This window comes from Natator depressus, chromosome 5, assembly GCF_965152275.1.
Source record: "Natator depressus isolate rNatDep1 chromosome 5, rNatDep2.hap1, whole genome shotgun sequence".
Lineage (NCBI taxonomy): Eukaryota > Metazoa > Chordata > Testudines > Cheloniidae > Natator > Natator depressus.
The window spans coordinates 60,438,003-60,456,621 of record NC_134238.1 but is presented as its reverse complement, the minus strand read 5'-3'; the positions used below and the strand labels follow the sequence as shown (position 1 = coordinate 60,456,621).

At 38.9% G+C, this 18,619-nt stretch overlaps 1 protein-coding gene across 2 annotated transcripts in view; it reads right to left on the bottom strand.

Moving 5' to 3' along the window:
* RHOBTB3 (Rho related BTB domain containing 3) overlaps positions 1-18,619 on the bottom strand; it is a 73,680-nt gene that overhangs the window by 8,575 nt on the left and 46,486 nt on the right. For both annotated transcript variants that reach the window (XM_074952869.1, XM_074952870.1), the window contains 5 exons: positions 13,868-13,980; positions 10,829-10,949; positions 3,152-3,325; positions 1,471-1,637; positions 550-646 (listed from right to left, as the gene is read on the bottom strand). In XM_074952869.1, the coding sequence (XP_074808970.1) occupies positions 550-646; positions 1,471-1,637; positions 3,152-3,325; positions 10,829-10,949; positions 13,868-13,980 (672 nt within the window). The remainder of the gene's footprint in view (positions 1-549; positions 647-1,470; positions 1,638-3,151; positions 3,326-10,828; positions 10,950-13,867; positions 13,981-18,619) is intronic.

Genomic DNA, 18,619 nt, shown 5'->3' with positions numbered 1-18,619 from the left:
CAGAATACAGATGTCAGCAGTGTACAATAGGGCCATATTGTGAGAAGTGCTGAGCTAATACAACTCCCATTAACCCCAGGCAGGTGGGTTTCTACATTTCTCTTAAAGCAAACTGGGTGGGTACACCTCACAAGGTTTGGCTTAAAAAAAAAATTATATATAATTTACCTCTTCCACTTCTATTTCCTAAACCAATTTGAATGACTACCTTGTCACTTGGATTTACTTACATGAATGAAGTGCCATTTAATCATTTGGTTTCATAATATGCTATATCACCTACTGCAGAGCGCTATAGAGATCCTAAATTTTTTCTTTAAAAATTTTTTATGCTTCTTATGTGGTGTTTAAATACCATGTCCTTTGAATCAAGATTACAAGTTGTTTCCATGTATAAAATAAACACACTTAAGTACATCTCTCCAAAGTCTTATTTATCTCCTCATAGGCTCAGAAGCAGCATTACTTAGCATTAATTCTTCAGTCCAAATACAATGGAACAGGTTGGGTTTTTTTTTAGTTTTTAAAAGACTGGAATTGGTTAACTACCTGAAAGATCTTGAAATTCAGGCTTTTGACTGAAGATGAGGTAGTTAGTGGCAATAAAATGAAGGAGCCAAGTTGAAAGGCAGTCAGAGTTGTGAAACTGCAAGGAAAAAAGGGAAGTGAAACAGAATACAAATAGTGTTCATGACTAAAACAGATAAAAGATAGCAGAAGGAAAAAAGCAGAAGTCATAATTTAAGATTTCCAGTGTCAAAGTAGCAGCATAGCAAATGAAGAATGGTATCCATGGCAAAAATAAATGAGGGAAAATATAGCACAACAATCTGGCAACAACATACAAATTCTCAGAACGTCAGGTGGAAGTAAATGTACTACCATAGGGATAGGCAAACTGTTTCACGTTAACAACAGGGCATGGTGCCAATTGTTAAAAACTGCTGTTAAAGGCAACCTTCCTTAGCTGAGGTAGGTGTTGAAGCAGCTGCTTAGACCCCTCCCTCCAGTGATAAATCTCTGATGAAGAATTACAAACAAGCACAGGTGCTACTACTGCAGCTGATCTACTATTAAATGAAGGGAGAAATCAGTAAGAGATGTCATAGGAAGAAGCTGACTTTAATAGTTTTTTGAATCCCAAATCTGTGTGGGAATGATGAGGGGATACTCTCTCTGAACGGTTACTGAAAAACAGATGTAATACAGGAGAATTTTAAAAGAAAATTACAGTGTATTACAAATTATATTCTAATTATTACTTCTATTTACAAAAAGAGTAAACTAAAACACAAAGTGTTTGAAATAGCAGCAAACAGGCAGCTGCCAGCCACCATGACAGTCTCACAAAGCAGACTAGGACTGAGAAAATTCAGGTCCAGTTAAAAATCAAAGTTGATATCAACAAAAAAAATTTTAAAGAAATTCCATCACTCATACATTACATGTCCATGTATGAGCAATACATACCTTGGCTTTTCTGAGCAAGCTAACAACACTGAGACTTGTAGACGCTAATTCCCTACTAGGCATACTCTGCAGCTGTGTGATGATATAAAGCTCACAGATATGCTGGAGTCTGGATACCTGGTACATCTCAGCACAAATCAAGAGAGACATGGCTTGCAAAATACTGGCTGGTGAAAAAAACAAACACGACTTATGGTTAGCGCAATCTCACTGGCAGGATGATCAAAATCAGTTTTACAGTAACCACTTAAATTTGCTTGGAATAGACACAAAATCGAAGTGGTGCTGATGATCTTCTTATGTTTCTGTATTGTATTTCACAATTTTTGACAGGTGAACTCTATTTTAGCAGAAAAGTATTTAATTTTAAAAAGAGTGACCACTATTTTATCTTCCAAAAGAATGAGCTAATGCAATATGTTGTTATTAAACTTTCCTATGTTGTCAACTGTGGGTCAAATATTGCTGGCCTCACACAAGTGAGCAGTCTTCAGTGAATTTAGGATTTGACCTTCCAATTTATATCATTTTGCTGTGTGTAGAAAAAATTGTTTTTGTAAAATTATGCAAAGTTTCATGAAAAAAACCAGACATAATATAGCAAGGTCCTTCTCTTTTTTTCAAACAGTAAAGTACAAGGGTAACATTTAAGCAGGTAGTGTTGGACAGAGAGATGAAAAATAAAAAATAAATAAAGAGCATTATTTTTTTAAAAATAATTTTCATTCATGTCCTCTAGGTGGAGTCACTTGAAATATTTAAGTACTACAACGTAAAACTTTCAAAAATTCCTTATGACAGTTTATAAAACCAAGATTACTTTAACCAAAATCTGTTTTGGGGATTTATTCCAGCTCAGTGTAGTCATCCGGTTTTGTTATAACTACACTATGAGATTAGACAGATTTAAGCTTTAAAAAAAATGAAACTTGACAAAGAGAAACAACTTTGTACTAACCTGGAGCTCTGACTAGAAAGAAATACAGTTTAAATATTGTTTTGATCTAAAAAATGGCCTCCAGGCATTGGAATGGCCTTGAAATGACTTAAGATTTAATTTTCAGTGTGTTACTTAAGTAGAAGATGAATAAAACAATTTGTAAATTCTTTCTTTACTTCACCCTGATTCCATTATAAATACATTTCATTGTAATGATACACTAATGCATCATATTTTGATAACTTACAAAAACATAAAAAGTTTTCCTTTTTAAAGGGGAGAGAACTTCATTTTCATGTTGTACCTCAGAAAGTTACACCTAAGACAAAAAGTTTCTAAGAAATATCTTTAGCCAACAGAAATCCTTAACCAGAAAATACACTTTTACTAGTGAATTTAAAGTACCTGGTAATGCAAAACTCTTCCCAGTGTACTTTGTTTACAACACTGTCGTTTTGACACAAAACGTGAAAGGATGAAGCTGTTAAGAACACGACTAGCAACTTTTCACTTAATTTTTCTATTTTGGCATTACACATGAATATTAATTTACAGAGAAGTGTAAAACTTCAATCCTTCATTCAGTATGTTGCAGAGGCAGGGAAATGAAAAGTCACCGGTGTATCTCCTCCCCCTTACTTCCCCCTTTTACCCCTCTATGCCCAAAAAATCTGGGGGCAAAAATATGCCTGAAATATGCAAGGAGTTAAAGGATATAAGGATATTTTTACATTTGCTTACCTGGACAACAGGAGTCAGTGTACAGATACTCTAGAAAGGAGAGGAAAGTATCTTTGGAAACCCCATAAACTGGAACCAGAAAACTATTTGCTTCTATATAACTTCCATTAAACATAGCTGCCATTACTTCACAGCGAGCCACTAGGACTGCTCTGTGGGCTGGTACAGTAGCACCTGTCAGATTTAAAACAAAAAATTATGACATTTATTACTGCAGCCTGTGCTCAACACCAGTTTTGCAAGTTAGAGAAGTACCTATCACTTCAGGCCAGATCCTCAGCTGGTATAAACTGACATCACTCCACTGAAGTCAATGGAGATATGACAATTTACACCACCTAGGGATTTGGACCATTGTGTCTTCTGTATGCAAGTAAAAGGCATGTGTAAGGATTTGCACTATACCCAAGTAGTTCCCAAGTTGACTTCAGGAGCATCACAGCTTTGCGAGATCTAAAGCTTTGTGAGATCACATTCAAACACACTAAGGCAAATCATCCAAGGTGGAATGCCAAGAAGTCAATGGAGTTTCAGCAAATACAAATTTAGCCCAAATTAAATGAAATATTTCACATTTCAGTAAATCTGTGATGTTTTATAATAATATCTACATATTATCTCATTATCTCATATGCAGCTTTATTATTTAATATTTATATTACCTACATGGTCTCATTAGGGCAGGACCCCATTGTATTAGGTGCTGTATAGTCCTTTCTTTGAAAAGCTTATAATCAAGGCCCTAGTCCTGCAATTTTTTTGAGTCTAGGTGGATTGCTGCACCTGTGCAGCACTGTACTAAAGGGAATAGGCTCCACAGAAGTGCAGTAATTCACCCATATGCAAGAAGTTATAGGATCAGGGCCTAACAAGACAGATAATGTCTGAAGGGTGGGGAGGAGTTATATAGTCAATATATAGAATTTTCACAGAAGTATATATATTAGCATTTAACTAATCTGTTTAACAATCTTCATTTCCCTCTGAACCTAACCATCACTAATTGACTGATTTCTTATAGGCATCAGTAAATGGTGTTTGCTTTCTGTTCTGTTATGATTAATCTTTGCTTATATTTTCAGATTATCTAATTAGCACACATTAAATACATTGGTACACCTATAGCATATATTTTATATCTATACATACACATATGTAAGAGGTGCACATTAAATAAAAGATATACTACATAAAATTATATAAAAATATTTGCATACATACACACATTCAGTATTTAGGAAATTAAATAACCTTCTGTATTTTTTCAACTGGGAGCCACTGTATTTGTATAATGTTTCAACAACACTTACTGAAGTACCAATACTTTTATAGTCTAGGTGCCCAAATCCTGCAAACTCAATGGAACTGCTCACATACTTAATGTTAAGCACATACGTTTGCAGGATCATGACCAAAGCCCTGTCACAATATATAAAAATTTCTTAATTGCACAGTTTAACTTTTCTAACTGTCCTACTTAAAAAATCAAATCAATTACTACAACGGTGACTGGAAAATTAGAGTAAAACTTACTCTTCGTGAAAATAGTAAGTAGCCATTTTGGTAATGGATGGCATGCTCCTTTGTAAATGTCAATTTATACATCAGTGATATTTTCTTGGAAATATGTAGTGGGTGCTATTGTTTCATCAGCTTCCCACAAGGAGTATCCTAAGAGCGGAACTTAGAACTAAACTGTTGTGTTGCCAAGTTTTGCATTAGTATTTTGTTTTCATTATCAAAGGTCCTTTTGTTTTTATTGCATACTGAAAACAACATCAGAAAAAAATCCCCTTTCTCCGTGCACCCATTTTTGAGGGATTAAATCTTCATATTTGACCCTGGGTGTTTCAAGTTGAAAACAAAATAAATCAACAATTGTCTAGTCTTTGGAGCGAGGTTTTTTTGCATATGGGGTAGGAGTGGACAAGTCAGGAAAATTGTTAGTGTTCAGATAAGTATCTTGTTTGATACTGATTTGCAACAGCACGCCCCAGATGTATCATTATTTTTTCCATGCAACTGTTCCTTTACTGGATAAGTGCATTTAGTTCTTGTGAAAGTTATCTAGAGTATGCCATTACTTTTGTGGTGCACACATTCTTCAGAGGCAGTGAGAAAACAGATCCAGTGATTTGGTCCCTTTTTGGGCTTCTGCCAAAGAATACTTACAAATCTTCATAAACAATCAATCCTGCTCAGTTAACAGTTAATAGCCTTTCAAATTATCCATTCAATTTTCTTAAAAAGGTCTCCTGTATTGTATTAAATCATAGATGGGCAAACTCTCTGGGCTGCTCCAGTAGCATGAAGGGACTAAAAAAACTGGCTGCATTCCCCCAAGCCAGGTTTCTCTCAGCAGGCATAGAGGCTGCACAAAGCAGAAAGCTGGTGATAGAGGAGCTAGCCTGTACTCTTCACAGTCACTTCAATAACAATCAGATATTAAACATTAAATATTTTAATTAAGTCTTCACTATTAAGAGTGCTAGAAAAATTATGCAAATTCTTTTAACAGGTTATTTTTAGCCATTTAAATCTGTTCATCTTCAAGATCTGTATGACATCCCAAAGGAAAAAAAGTGCGTAAAAAGCAAGTTACACCTACAATAGATACAGCAACATAATACAAACAGCACACTCCTCACTATAAAGCAAAACCTTAATCCCAACATCACCATACATAACTGTTAGACACCAATCAAAGAAAGAAGTGTATGATGTATTATTTTCCATTAAAAAGTATGAGGGGTGTTATTTTCCAGGATAAGTTCAAGTTTTGTGTCCTAGTGCTGTTGTGGGGAATGTGGTATATGTATAGTGTTACTGTACCTCTTGGTGGCGTATGGGATTATTCATAGCGGGGCAAAGTCTATGAAAAGTACGAATGTAACGTGTCTGGAGTGGTGTACATTAAAATGGATACCTGAACTGGGCATTACCTTATTTTAAAGTATTTGGATGGGCTGTTTTTTTTATAAGCTAATAACTGGCTTTTAGAAAAGTTTCTTTTTTCTGTGGAAATTTATTGGAAAGTTATATGGTGATCATGGATCCTATGCACACCTACCACAACACATGGTGTACCTTGTCTGTGCACTAAATGCCCCAAAAGCAACTATGTGGGTGAAACCAGACAATCACTGTACTCTCAAACTAACTCACACAGAAAAATTATAAAAGACAAACACTGTTTCGCACCATATCACGTCTCACAAAAGCATCACTCCATATATGACCTCTCAGTCCTCGTCCTTAAAGGAAACCTGCACAACACCTTCAAAAGACAAACTTTGGAGCTTAAATTCATAACTTGGCTACACTCTAAAAACCATGGCCTTAATAAAGACACTGGATTTATGCTTTATTATAACAATCTGTAATATGCTACTTCCTCTTTTTTGTCCTATGACTATACGGTTGTTAATAGGCCATTTCCCCTTGAATGGTCCCTGTGACAGGGTGCTGACCAGGAATTGCTGAGCCAGCCCTCTGTCACTCCAGCTCCAATTAAGGGAGGTGAATTGGAGCTGATTCGAGGAACCTGAGCCTGACTGGCAGAGGCGGAACAGCTGCCAGGCTGATTAGCCTGAGGCTATATACAGGCTCAGAGGGAAGAAGGGAGGGGAGTGGGAAGCCAGAGAGTGGAAGGAGAGGGGTAGCTATTCCCCCCTGGCTGCAAGAAAGAAAAGCCCCTCAGGCTGGAACCCCCAGCGATATATGGTGAGAGGTGGTGGGTTTACATTGTGTAAATAAACTGCACCAGTGACTGCTGAGTCAGAAAGTCTCTGAGTGATTTTTGGAGCAAAGCAGAGACAGGACCAAGGGGGGCCCTCCTATAGTCCCTTATTATGTGCTGTTTATGCTAACCAATCTTTTCCACCTGTGATGTAGCACTGTTGGTCCCAGGATATTAGAGAGACAAGGTGGGTGAGATAATATATTTTACTGGACTAACTTCTGTTGGTGAGAGAGACAAGCTTTCAAGCTTACACAGAGCTCTTCTTCAGGTCTGGGAAACTTACTCAGTGTCAGAGCTAAATACTAGATGGGATTGCTGTGCCACTGTAGCGTTTTAAATGTAGGCAAGCCCTGAGTACCTTTCCCAGAGCTGAAGAAGAGCTTGAAAGCTTGTCTATTTCACCAACAGGAGCTGGTTCAATAAAAGATAATTACCTCACCCACCTTTGTCTCACTAATATCCTGGAACCAACATGGCTATACCATCACCACAAACTAAAATCAAGAAGGAATTTTCCTTTCATAATCTCCTTCTGGAAAGAGCTTCAGAAGATATTACTCGGCCTCTAAAATATTTAAGGTTCATTAAGATAGCAGGGAATTTCTTAATTGGTTGTGGGGCTATCCGTGCAGGTGAGTCATTAACATGAGCTTTCCTTGTCAAGAGAATGTCAGTACAAGTTTTCTGAAATATGAAACAACAAAAGATACTAAAGAAATCAATATTTAGTATTTAATACAAACGCTTCTAATTAGCCACAGAGAAATCAATTGGGGGGGGGGAAGGAAATTCTCCACTTGAGGGGTTTTTCCCTCCCATGAGAACCACCAGGGCGTTAGGGAGCAATATCCATTTTCAATATTCTTCTGGACATGACATTCTTCAGTCTGCCAGGGTTAGAGCAGGTCAACACTACAGCTTTGGACCTCTGGCTCTGCCACTGAATCTCTGGGTGACCTTAGGCAATCCAACTAACCTCTGCAAGGCTGTTGTGAAGCTTAACATATATTTGTACAGTATTTTAAGATCTTTGGAGGCAGGCAACTCTACAAGTCTGTAATGTTTTTAAGTAAACTGAATACCTTAGTGTTGTTAAGAGCAAAACTCAGCATCTGCTCCTGAAGTGCCAGACAAATACACTTGGCTGATTAAATAAGGACTCCCCAGGCAAAGAAATCTGAAATGGGAGCCGCAGCAGTGACTCGCTAGGGGGATAGGAAAGGGTTTCAACAGTATGTCTATGCTGCACACAAGACTCTGGGATGACGTTTGAGCCCAGCCCCTCCTTCTGTCCACTCAACAAATCAGTCTCACTCAGATCAACAAGCACTCAGGACTTGAGTCCTAGGACCTTGCTAGGGTTGTCCTAGCTAAACCTGCCTTACCACTGAAGGAAGATTTATCCCTTCAAGGGCGAGGGCAGGAATAAGCTCTGCTTTCTCTAGTTCACTGTCCTCTCTGGGGTATGAGTGAGGGGAGCAGGATAAATAACACAGGATCAAAATAATTTTAACTATAATCCCCCTTAAAAGTCTTGAAAAATGAAGGATATTCATTGGAAATGTCAAAATCCCCTGAGGAAAATCACAGTGGATAGTGTCCTGAAGATTAATTTTATGTCAGGATAGATGTCCCACTCTGATCACATCCAAGTTGCAGTATTTATAACCGGTCTTGATGAGTGAATGGGGCACTGGTTTTGAACACAGGAGACCTAGAGTCAATCCTTGTCTCTGCCACTGGTTTTCTGGATGACCTTAGGCAAGTCACTTCTTCAAACCCCCGAACCTCAGTTTCCCCATCTGTAAAATGGGATGACGATATTGGCCTCCATTTTAAAGTGCTTTGAGATCTATGGATAAAAAGTGCTAGATAAAAGCTAAGTACTTTTACTGGTGGTGTTATGATACAAATGGAGGGAGGGAGCACAGGCAATATGCTCCTACCCAACTCATACACTGCCCCCAGCCACACACACACATTTGTTTGGCTGGCTATTAGCCTGCCTGGAGCCCTGAACTGAACAAATTGCATTTTTTGAATGAGAAAAACAATCTACAAAAATGAGGTTTTGAAAGGTGACTGCCCATTTCTCAGAAGACTTATCTAAATAGGAGATAAGAGGGGAGACCTATGCCTGTTGTCAGGGAAGCAGATGGTGTCTGAATGGAAGGGTCTGCCTGTGTCGTAAATGTAAAGGGAAGGGTAACCACCTTTCTGTATACAGTGCTATAAAATCCCTCCTGGCCAGAGGCAAAATCCTTTCACCTGTAAAGGGTTAAGAAACTACGGTAACCTCGCTGGCACCTGACCCAAAACGGCCAATGAGGGGACAAGATTCTTTCAAATCTGGGGGGGGGGGGGGGGGACAAAGGATTTTGTCTGTCTGTGTGATACCTTTGCTGGGAACAGATCAAGGATGCAAGCCTTCCAGCTCCTCTAAAGTTAGTAAGTAATGCGTTAGATTTTCTTTTGTTTTTTGGCTTGTGAAATTCGCTGTGCTGGAGGGAATGTGTATTCCTGTTTTTGTGTCTTTTTGTAACTTAAGGTTTTGCCTAGAGGGATTCTCTATGTTTTGAATCTGGTTACCCTGTAAAATATTTACCATCCTGATTTTACAGAGGTGATTCTTTTACCTTTTCTTTAACTAAAACTCTTCTTTTAAGAACCGGATTGATTTTTCATTGTTCTTAAGATCCAAGGGTTTGGGTCTGTGTTCACCTGTACAAATTGGTGAGGATTTTTATCAAGCCTTTGCCAGGAAAGGGGGTGTAGGGCTTGGGGGGATATTTTTGGGGACGATGTCTCCAAGTGGTCTCTTTCCCTGTTCTTTATTTAAATCACTTGGTGGTGGCAGTATACCAGGTTTTTAACCTAAGCTGGTTCCCAAGGCAAGAAAGAAATCTGTGCCTTGGGGAATTTTTAACCTAAGCTGGCAAGAATAAGCTTAGGGGGTCTTTCATGCAGGTCCCCACATCTGTACCCTAGAGTTCAGAGTGGGGAAGGAACCTTGACAACCTGCCACAAGCATCTTCCCCCCATCCCAGGGAGTTGAGGGGGAAGAAGATCACCAGAGTTTCTTTTCTTCTTTCCTTTTCCACGTGATGGCTGCGAGCACTGATGCATTCCTCGCTCAGTGCAGGTGCTGTCAGCAGCATCCCAGCAGCGGCACTTTGCCAAACTGGGAATCAGATCTCAAAGCCTTCCAGCTCTGTTCTAAATTTAGACTTACGATGCTTGTGCACATTCTAAATTTAGCAAAAGGTGTTCTTTCATCTCCAGCTAACTTAGCTGCTTCTACTGCAACTGCTCGTGCTGTTTTCTCTAAGTAGCTTCGTCACAAACTTTTCAGCTCATGAGGCAGCAAGTTACACTTTTTCCAGCTTCCTACTTTATGTCTTCCCATTTACTGTATAGCTTTGCCTGCAGTAAAAAGAGCTAACCCTCATGTGCCTTGGGAGCCCATATGGGCTGGGAAGCATGATCTGATTAAGCATATTTCTGGGCAGACATATAAGCTGTTGGTAGCTCATAATATTTTTATTACAAAGCTTTTATTCTGAATTACCCAGGAAAGAATTTTCTGTAGTATCTGGCTGGTGAATCTTGCCCATATGCTCAGGGTTTAGCTGATCGCCATATTTGGGGTCGGGAAGGAATTTTCCTCCAGGGCAGATTGGAAGGGGCCCTGGAGGTTTTTCGCCTTCCGCTGTAGCATGGGGCACAGGTCACTTGCTGGAGGATTCTCTGCTCCTTGAAGTCTTTAAACCACGATTTGAGGACTTCAATAGCTCAGACATAGGTGAGGTTTTTCAGGAGTGGGTGGGTGAGATTCTGTGGCCTGCTTTGTGCAGGAGGTCAGACTAGATGATCATAATGGTCCCTTCTGACCTTAGTATCTATGAAAAAAACAAGGAAAAACTGAGACACTGTACCTTGTATTTGGAAGATGACATCAGCTAACACATGTGTATTAAAAAAAAGCCTGAGAGAAGTATCACATAACTGCAAGGGTCTTGCTGTCTGATGAGATCTGCAATTCTTGGCACTATTCACCTGCAAGACAAAGATACTGACATGTATAATTGCCTCCTAGTTGTACATGGGTGTTGCATATTGTTTCTACCATGAAATGCAATGATTCTCATCTTTCCTCCTAATTCCTTTTTCCATCACTGTTGACAACTCCACTATCCTCCCCATCTCTCAAATTTATAATCTTGAAGATCCCTAGCACCTTTTTTGTTCTCCGCCCACATACAAAAATCTTGACAAAACCTACTGCTTCTGCTGTAACATTTCTAAAATCTGCCTCTCTCTCTCTCTACAACCCCCATTATCACAACCTGTTTCATACCACTGTTCTCTCTCTCATTTGGACCACTGTAAACTCTTCCACTCCAGTCATTTCATCTCTCACCTTTTCAACATAAAAAGCTATAAAAATCTTTTTGCCATTTCAGTCATGTCTTTACCCTTCTCAAGACCCTTCACTGGTTCCTTGTCTCTTCCTTTGAAAAGCTGTAATTGCTCATCCTCATTGTTAAAGCTCCCATTTCTACATCTCATGTCAGCTTGTGATTAGACCATTCCTCATGTCATTATTCCCTTTGTCTCCTGCTCCCACTTATACCTTTGTGTTTTTTTCCCAGTACACTACAGCCTACATCTGCAACGATACCCCTCTCCTGCAAACCAAAGGCTTTTCTACACTTACAGCATTGCAGTGGCACAACTGCAGCAGCGCTGCTGTAGCATTTAGTGAAGACACTACCTACGCTGACAGGAGAGCGTCTCCCATCAGCATAGGTACTTCATCTCCCTGAGAGGCAGTAGCTATGTCGATGGGAGAAACTCTCCCATCAATATAGCACTGTCTACACTGGGAGTTAGGTCAGATAACTGTATCGCTCAGGGGTGTGGATTTTCCACACCTGAGTGACATAGTTATACTGACCTAAATTGGTAGTGTAAACCAAACCAAAGTGCCCTCACTTTCTCCCTTCAAATCCCTCCTCAAAAGCTAATTCTTTCGCTTTGATTTCAATTATTGATTTCAAATAATTTTTATGAATTTAGAAACTTTACGTAAAGCTAAAATTCATAAATTAAGTTCTATATAAGTAATTAAGAAGGGAAACCAAATTAAAAATAATAGTAATTAAAATCATACTGCTAATTTTCCTGAATGAAGTTTAATTAAACAGGGCTCAACTGATATTTAAAATCTGATCTAATTTATGTAATATTTTTTATTTTTACAAGAAAACCCGACTATATATCCAGAGCAGCTAGAGGGGCCAGAGGGAGTACCAATTTAAAAGATTCTCTTTTCAATAGGAGTCTTCTCTCTCTTTCCATGCCCCTTCCATCTGCCAGTCAGGGAAGCAAGAGAAATAAAAGGTCCATTTAAGACAGGGGTAGGCAAAATGCGGCCAGCCAGCCATTTTCTCCAGCCCTCAAGCTCCCGCTGGGGAGCGGGATCTGGGGCTTGCCCCGCTCCAGCCGGGGAGCAGGGTCGGGGGCCGCTCCACATGCTCCCAGAAGCAACAGCATAGCTCCGCTCCGGTGCTCCAGCTGGGGAGCAGGGTCGGGGGCCACTCCACGCGGCTCCCGGAAGCAGCGGCATGGCCTCGCTCCAGCTCCTACGCATAAGGGTAGCCAGGGGGCTCCACTCTTCATGCTGTCCCCGCAGCTCCCATTGGCCAGGAACTGTGGCCAATGGCACCTGCGGACGGGTCAGCGTGCAGAGATGCCTAGCCATGGAGCTTTACAAAGAAGGACTCCCTTTCAAGCACCCTCCACCTGTCAGTTGCACTGTTGTCAACTCTTGCAATTTTATTGTGAGTCTCGGTATATTTAGTGCTTTTCTTAAAGCCCCAAATATGAAATCAAGAGCTTGTGAGAGCTTCAACTTTCATTTTTAAAAAAGTATGTGTCTAGCTCTCATGACTGGGAAGTAAAGCTTGACAGTGCTAAGCAAGTGCACACTTAAGGTTCAAAAACCAAAAGGCAAATAAAAATCATGAGTTTTTTTTGTTCCCATCAAAAAATACATATTGGATTATTTTTAAACCAATTTCATGAATATTTGGGTTTGGCTCATAACCTTTGAATGCTTGGAGTTGGCAATTTTGCCATTCAGAGAGCAGCAACTTCTATTCACAAAAGCTAACTGACTTGTTGATTCACATTTTGTCTTGGGGCGGGGGGAGGTTTAACACACTCAATTTAGGGTACAACCCACTTCCCATTTAAGTCAATAAAAAAAACCTTTGTATAAGCTTTGCAGTAGCAGGGAGGAGGTAAATTTATTTAAGAGCTGTTTAAAATTAGACCACTATGTATTTTTGACTAATACACTTATTTTCATGTGAACTATATTTCCCTGTGAAGTAACTCTGGTTCAAATATAAATTATTAGTAGACAGATATTTACTTCACAACACCCACTTAAAGAAACCACCTCCTGATTTCTGTTAGAGAGGCAGAACTTCTGGTAGATACACATAATGGCAGAGCTTTCCTCTATTACATCTGAATTACTGTTAATACTGGTGGGCAGACTGTGATGGAGAAAGTATTATTAATCGTTTTAAGTAACCTACTGTTATGTAGACTTCACTGATCAAACTTACAGTAATACTGTGCTTTGGAAGTGCACCTATGTTATTATACAACGGGGGGAGAGGTAACATCTTTTTATTGGACCAACTTCTGAGCGTCTCTCTCACCAACAGAAGTTGGTCCAACAAAAGATGTTACCTCACCCACCTCGTTTCTCTAATATCCTGGGATCAACATGGCTACAAAATACATTTAAGTTGTTATATTTATTTTTAAAAAACAGCTGACAGACAAGATTCTGCAAACCACAATACTTGTACAACAAAGATCATTATGAAAAGTTATTTTTCATGAATCCAGCTATTCTATGCTAAAAGTGATTACAAAAGAAAATAATGGCAATTGACCTTTCCTGGAGTTTTCAGGATACATTTAACTTTCTCAAGCATGAGCTCAACTTCTCCTGGGTCTTTCAACTTCTTTTTTATATCTTCTTCCAACAATTCCCATTGGAAAGCACCTATGACAAAACCAAGTTACATCCTTAAGGCATGGAATAGCTTTTTGGTCCATATTATTACGTATAAATTAATGTGCATGGGACTTCATGGACAGATAAAAGAATGCCCATGCCCAACAATTCAGTTTTATAGAAAAAAGTATTTCACAGCACTTTTGTTACTTAGATTTTTCAGCACAAATTATAACTCTGCAATAGTCAACCCTGTGCACTGATGTAATGTTGACTTTATCAGGATTTTGCAAGATAAGGCCAGCATATCTTGATTTAGAGCCTCAAACAAGTCTAGGCAATTTAGATATGTGCATGTCATAGAAAAAAGTCTAAATTCCCTCGACTGCTTCAAAAATATCAAGACGAACTTAACTCAAGGTCCTGTATAAACTTTGTATGGACAATTTCAGAAAAGATTCTGTTTAAGCACAGAATCAGGCATTTAACTATGTTAATTTCTCCTAATATATCAGTTATTTGACATTTTGAATGATGCCTTAAAGGATCAGCTACTTAAAGCAATTTACACACGAGGCAGAACAGGGAAGGGGGAGGACATTTCTACCAAAATCAGTTTATTTAGATTTTCGTTTTCTGTGTTTTCCCTGTTATGTTTTCTAGTCCCAAGGTTCTCAAACTACTGTCCTTGGGCCATTAGCGGCCTGCAAAGAGCTGGCTGATAACATAGTGTTGGCTCCTTCCTATTATATTAAAAGGACTAGAAACTACATTAAAGTATTTTCCTAATATTACTTTTCCATGTAAGCAATTGCTGTAGTTTCCACAGAAATGCTGCTAAATTTGAGAGGAGGTAAGCTTCACAAATGTGAATGGGACACAACTTTTCTATTAAAATCTGTTCTAAAATTTTGAAAACTCTAATCTATTTAGGGTTTTATACTATGCTCACCTCCCTAGTATGTATGCTCTCAACAGTATAAAATAAGTTTGTTCTTTGGCATATGGCGCTCTCTTCCTTAAAATCCTAGGATACTGTGAAGAAATTAGATTTTATTTTTATAACACTTTCTAAAATAAAAGTTATCTATTGTGGAAGATACTTGTGTTTCAAGATCTTCCTTTACAAACCAACTTCTTCTCCTTCGGATTCTGGATTGAATTTATATTTGATATCTCTAATTGCCAAGGAAACTACAGCAACATCTAAAATGTTAAATCAAAAGTTTCCTGCAAGATCAAGTAGAAAAATCTAGACTGAGAGGAAGAAAGCCATTACTGAAACACACATAAAGTATAAAAAAATTCAAGTTAAAAAAACAAGTGAAATCTTCCCTAGTGAAAGCCTAGTATCTACAGGTCAAGAACTGTACGCTAAAGTATCCATAAATATCCTACACATATACCTGATCAAAATTTGGAAACTATTCTGAAAGAGAAAAAAAGATCACATATCCACAAATTTCTCGGGTCTTGATAATTCTTACATAGGTTCCAGTTGTTCAGTAGCTGCTCTCCTAGAAATTTATAGTACTTGCTTATATGAGAGAAAAATTCCACCTCTCCAAAAACTGCCGAAATGCAAGATTAAGCATTCCACAGATCAGTGGTCCCCAACCTTTCTGTGGGAATAGCACATTCGTATTCCCAACAGACTGTTGTGGGCAGCGGAAAGAAGCCTCGCCAGCGGCATTTCGGCGGGGGGTTCTCAGGTGGCCGCGCTCGGCGGCAGCATTTCGGCGGCATGGTGTCCTGCGGGCGTACACAACTGCCCCGGCGGGCGCCACTGCGCCCGCAGGCACAGCGTTGGGGACCCCTGCCATAGATATTCTGTTTTTAGAAGAGAACTCTATGACTCCATCCAGCCCAATCACCATAAAGGGCAACTGGGCCCTCAGAAAGGATACTGAAAAACTTGCTGAATAGGAGAGTCCATTAGCATCCGACTGTGAGAGCTGTTGCTTTATAACATATGCGCTCCCAGCTGTCATCTGAAGAAAAAAAGTTTAACATGTAGTTATAGTCCAAAAAGTGACTATGTAAAAATGGCACCTTCTAACATCTTCAAAAAAATCTGCTTCCTGTGGGTATTCTGGGTCAAAGTGATATGTTAGGCTCTCCACAGATAGCAGTTCTATTTTGGAGAAAAAAAGTAAAAGATCATGGACTTCAAAGATACGGAGCTAGAAAGAACATTATTACTTTGTCTGTTCTGCTTCTTTCATGGGTCTGGAAGAAATAAGCCTATTTATGAATAAAATGAAGAATGAAAAATGCATAAATGAATATACAGGAGAAAATAAACTTAAAACTAATTGAAACCTTTACTGCTACTAAGAAAAGTAGGTGTAAACAGAAAACACTAACTTCCAAAAAGATAGGTGTTCCCAGTGTTGCTCATCCCTGCTACAGGAAAGAAACTTTCAAGATTCTAAAGGAGCAAAGAAAGCCTTTCTGGGTTATCTGCTTTATGATTGACAATTTTAGCTGTCTCCAAAGAGATAAACCATCCTGTAGTGGAATACTGGCTGACAGGATACCAAAAAGGGATTGCTGTTGCTAAGGGCCTTAGATGCTGTGGTTTTCTGGTGTATAGGCATTACTGCCACAGGCAAAGAAACCAGATTTATTTCACTAAAAATCTGAACCCAAATACACACAAGGGTACACGAAACAAAAAGTATTTACTAAGCAATTGTATTTAGGGTATTTGGTAAACAGATGAACAGAACAGCATTACCTGATAATTTGATGTTTGGTTTCTATACTGATTATAAAGAGCCACAAGCATCTCTGACTATGAAGAATTTTAAAGTGGCAAATTCTGTGAATATTCATGCGTTCTTCACTGTTTGTACTTTTTATCATTAAGAAAGGAAGGATGGCTCAATGGTTGAAGTGCTGGCCTGGGACATGGGAGATCTGAGTTCAATTCCATCTCCACTATGTAATTCCTGTGTGACCTTGGGCAAGTCACTTGGTCTCTGTGCCTCAGTTTCCCATTTGTCAAGTGATCGAGGAGATGGTGCTGCCAGGATAAAAAGTGCCTATGGAAACATGATACCCCTATGACCAAGTCAGTCAGAGGATGGACACACACACACAATTATATACCTTTGAAAATTTCAGATGCTCATTTTTAAGTCACTGTATCCCCAGAAAGTGCATCTGAATTACATGTACGTGATTTTTAAAGACAATTATCCAATTGAGGGATTATCTATATTTTCAAAAGACTAAACTGCAATTGCTAAAATTTTTGGTAGTAAATGTGAAAAACAAACATTTTTAAAGTAATCTGTAGAACTTCCATCTAAACTTTACCAAATGGTTATAAGGTTAGCAAAGAGAGAGTCTCTTTCAGCAATAGGTAGCATATTCCATCATTTAAAAAACTCTCTCCTCTTTCGGAGACCCTTATTCTATTCACAACTGCCCTTAATGGGGGTAGGATCCAGCCCAAACTGCACAGTAAATATCTTTATTTAGCAATAATGTATACTTAACTGGTATCATATGGTATCATTTGAAGAAACAAGGTAAAAAACATGGTTTAATATTTTGTCTGAATAAACTTCAAACATCAATGCTTTGTTTCAATGACCATTCGGGTTGGGGGACTCAACTATAGATGAGAGGCACATAGTCTGAAGGGGTAAGGGAGATGAAAAGGTGGAATACAGCTCATATTCATGTCCTTTTGTGATGCTAGGCCCCACATTGTGCAGGCCAGTCACCATGCATAAGTTAGAGCAGACCTCAGTGTGCTCTGACATTCACCCACTGTAGTCAAACCCAAGGGGCTGAAACAGTAGCTAGGCATTGATGCAGTATGGAATACCCTGATCTCATCCCCATCTGCCAGTCGTGCCACTATACCAGCAGTGGCGGAAGAGAGGGAAAGTCTATTTCAACTTTATGAACAGAATCCACTGATAGTGGGGCACAAAGCATCTACACTGTATCTCAAAAACTAGACTTCTATTCTTCCTGACTCCATATTTTCCTTAAAAATCCTCTAAATGGGAAGACCTAAGTCTGATAAGCACCATATTCTGCACTGACTTACACCATTTGCGATCTCAATGAGATCGCAAGCTATAACTTAGGGAAGAATTTGATCTATGCAAGTATAAATTGCTTGTGTGTGTTTTGGCTAATATACATAAAGGTAAAATTAAGACAGAACACCAGCATAGGCCAACAAACTGTATTTACAAGGCAAAGCACAAAGGATTACTGCACTAGTCTTTCTTCTCTGAAGATCTAAATTTAAACCCCGATTTATAACAGAAATTAAATTAATCGGTCACTATTGGTGCACATCAGAAAAACTCCACAGTATGAAAGGATTGGCAGACTGATCAAGAAAAGCCTAGGGCTAGAATAAAAGGGATATTATTATTAGTCACAAATGAGGTATTGTTGACAGAGGCTCACACAGTGCATGCCCATATGGTATTTAAACCAACATCATAAATTCTTCACTTTGGTAAGTACTAAAGGGGAGTTAGCTGTTCAATTCCTTTGTGTCTTTGAAAGTCCCCCCGCATCTCCAAGTCAGTCACCATTAAAAGAGGCTGAATTTACAGCATTATCAAGGGCTTGAGTAACAAACTGTGAGGAATCTTCTTCTCCAAGATAGTGTTTTGTCCTCTGAATCTAATGCAGAACAACATTACGGAAT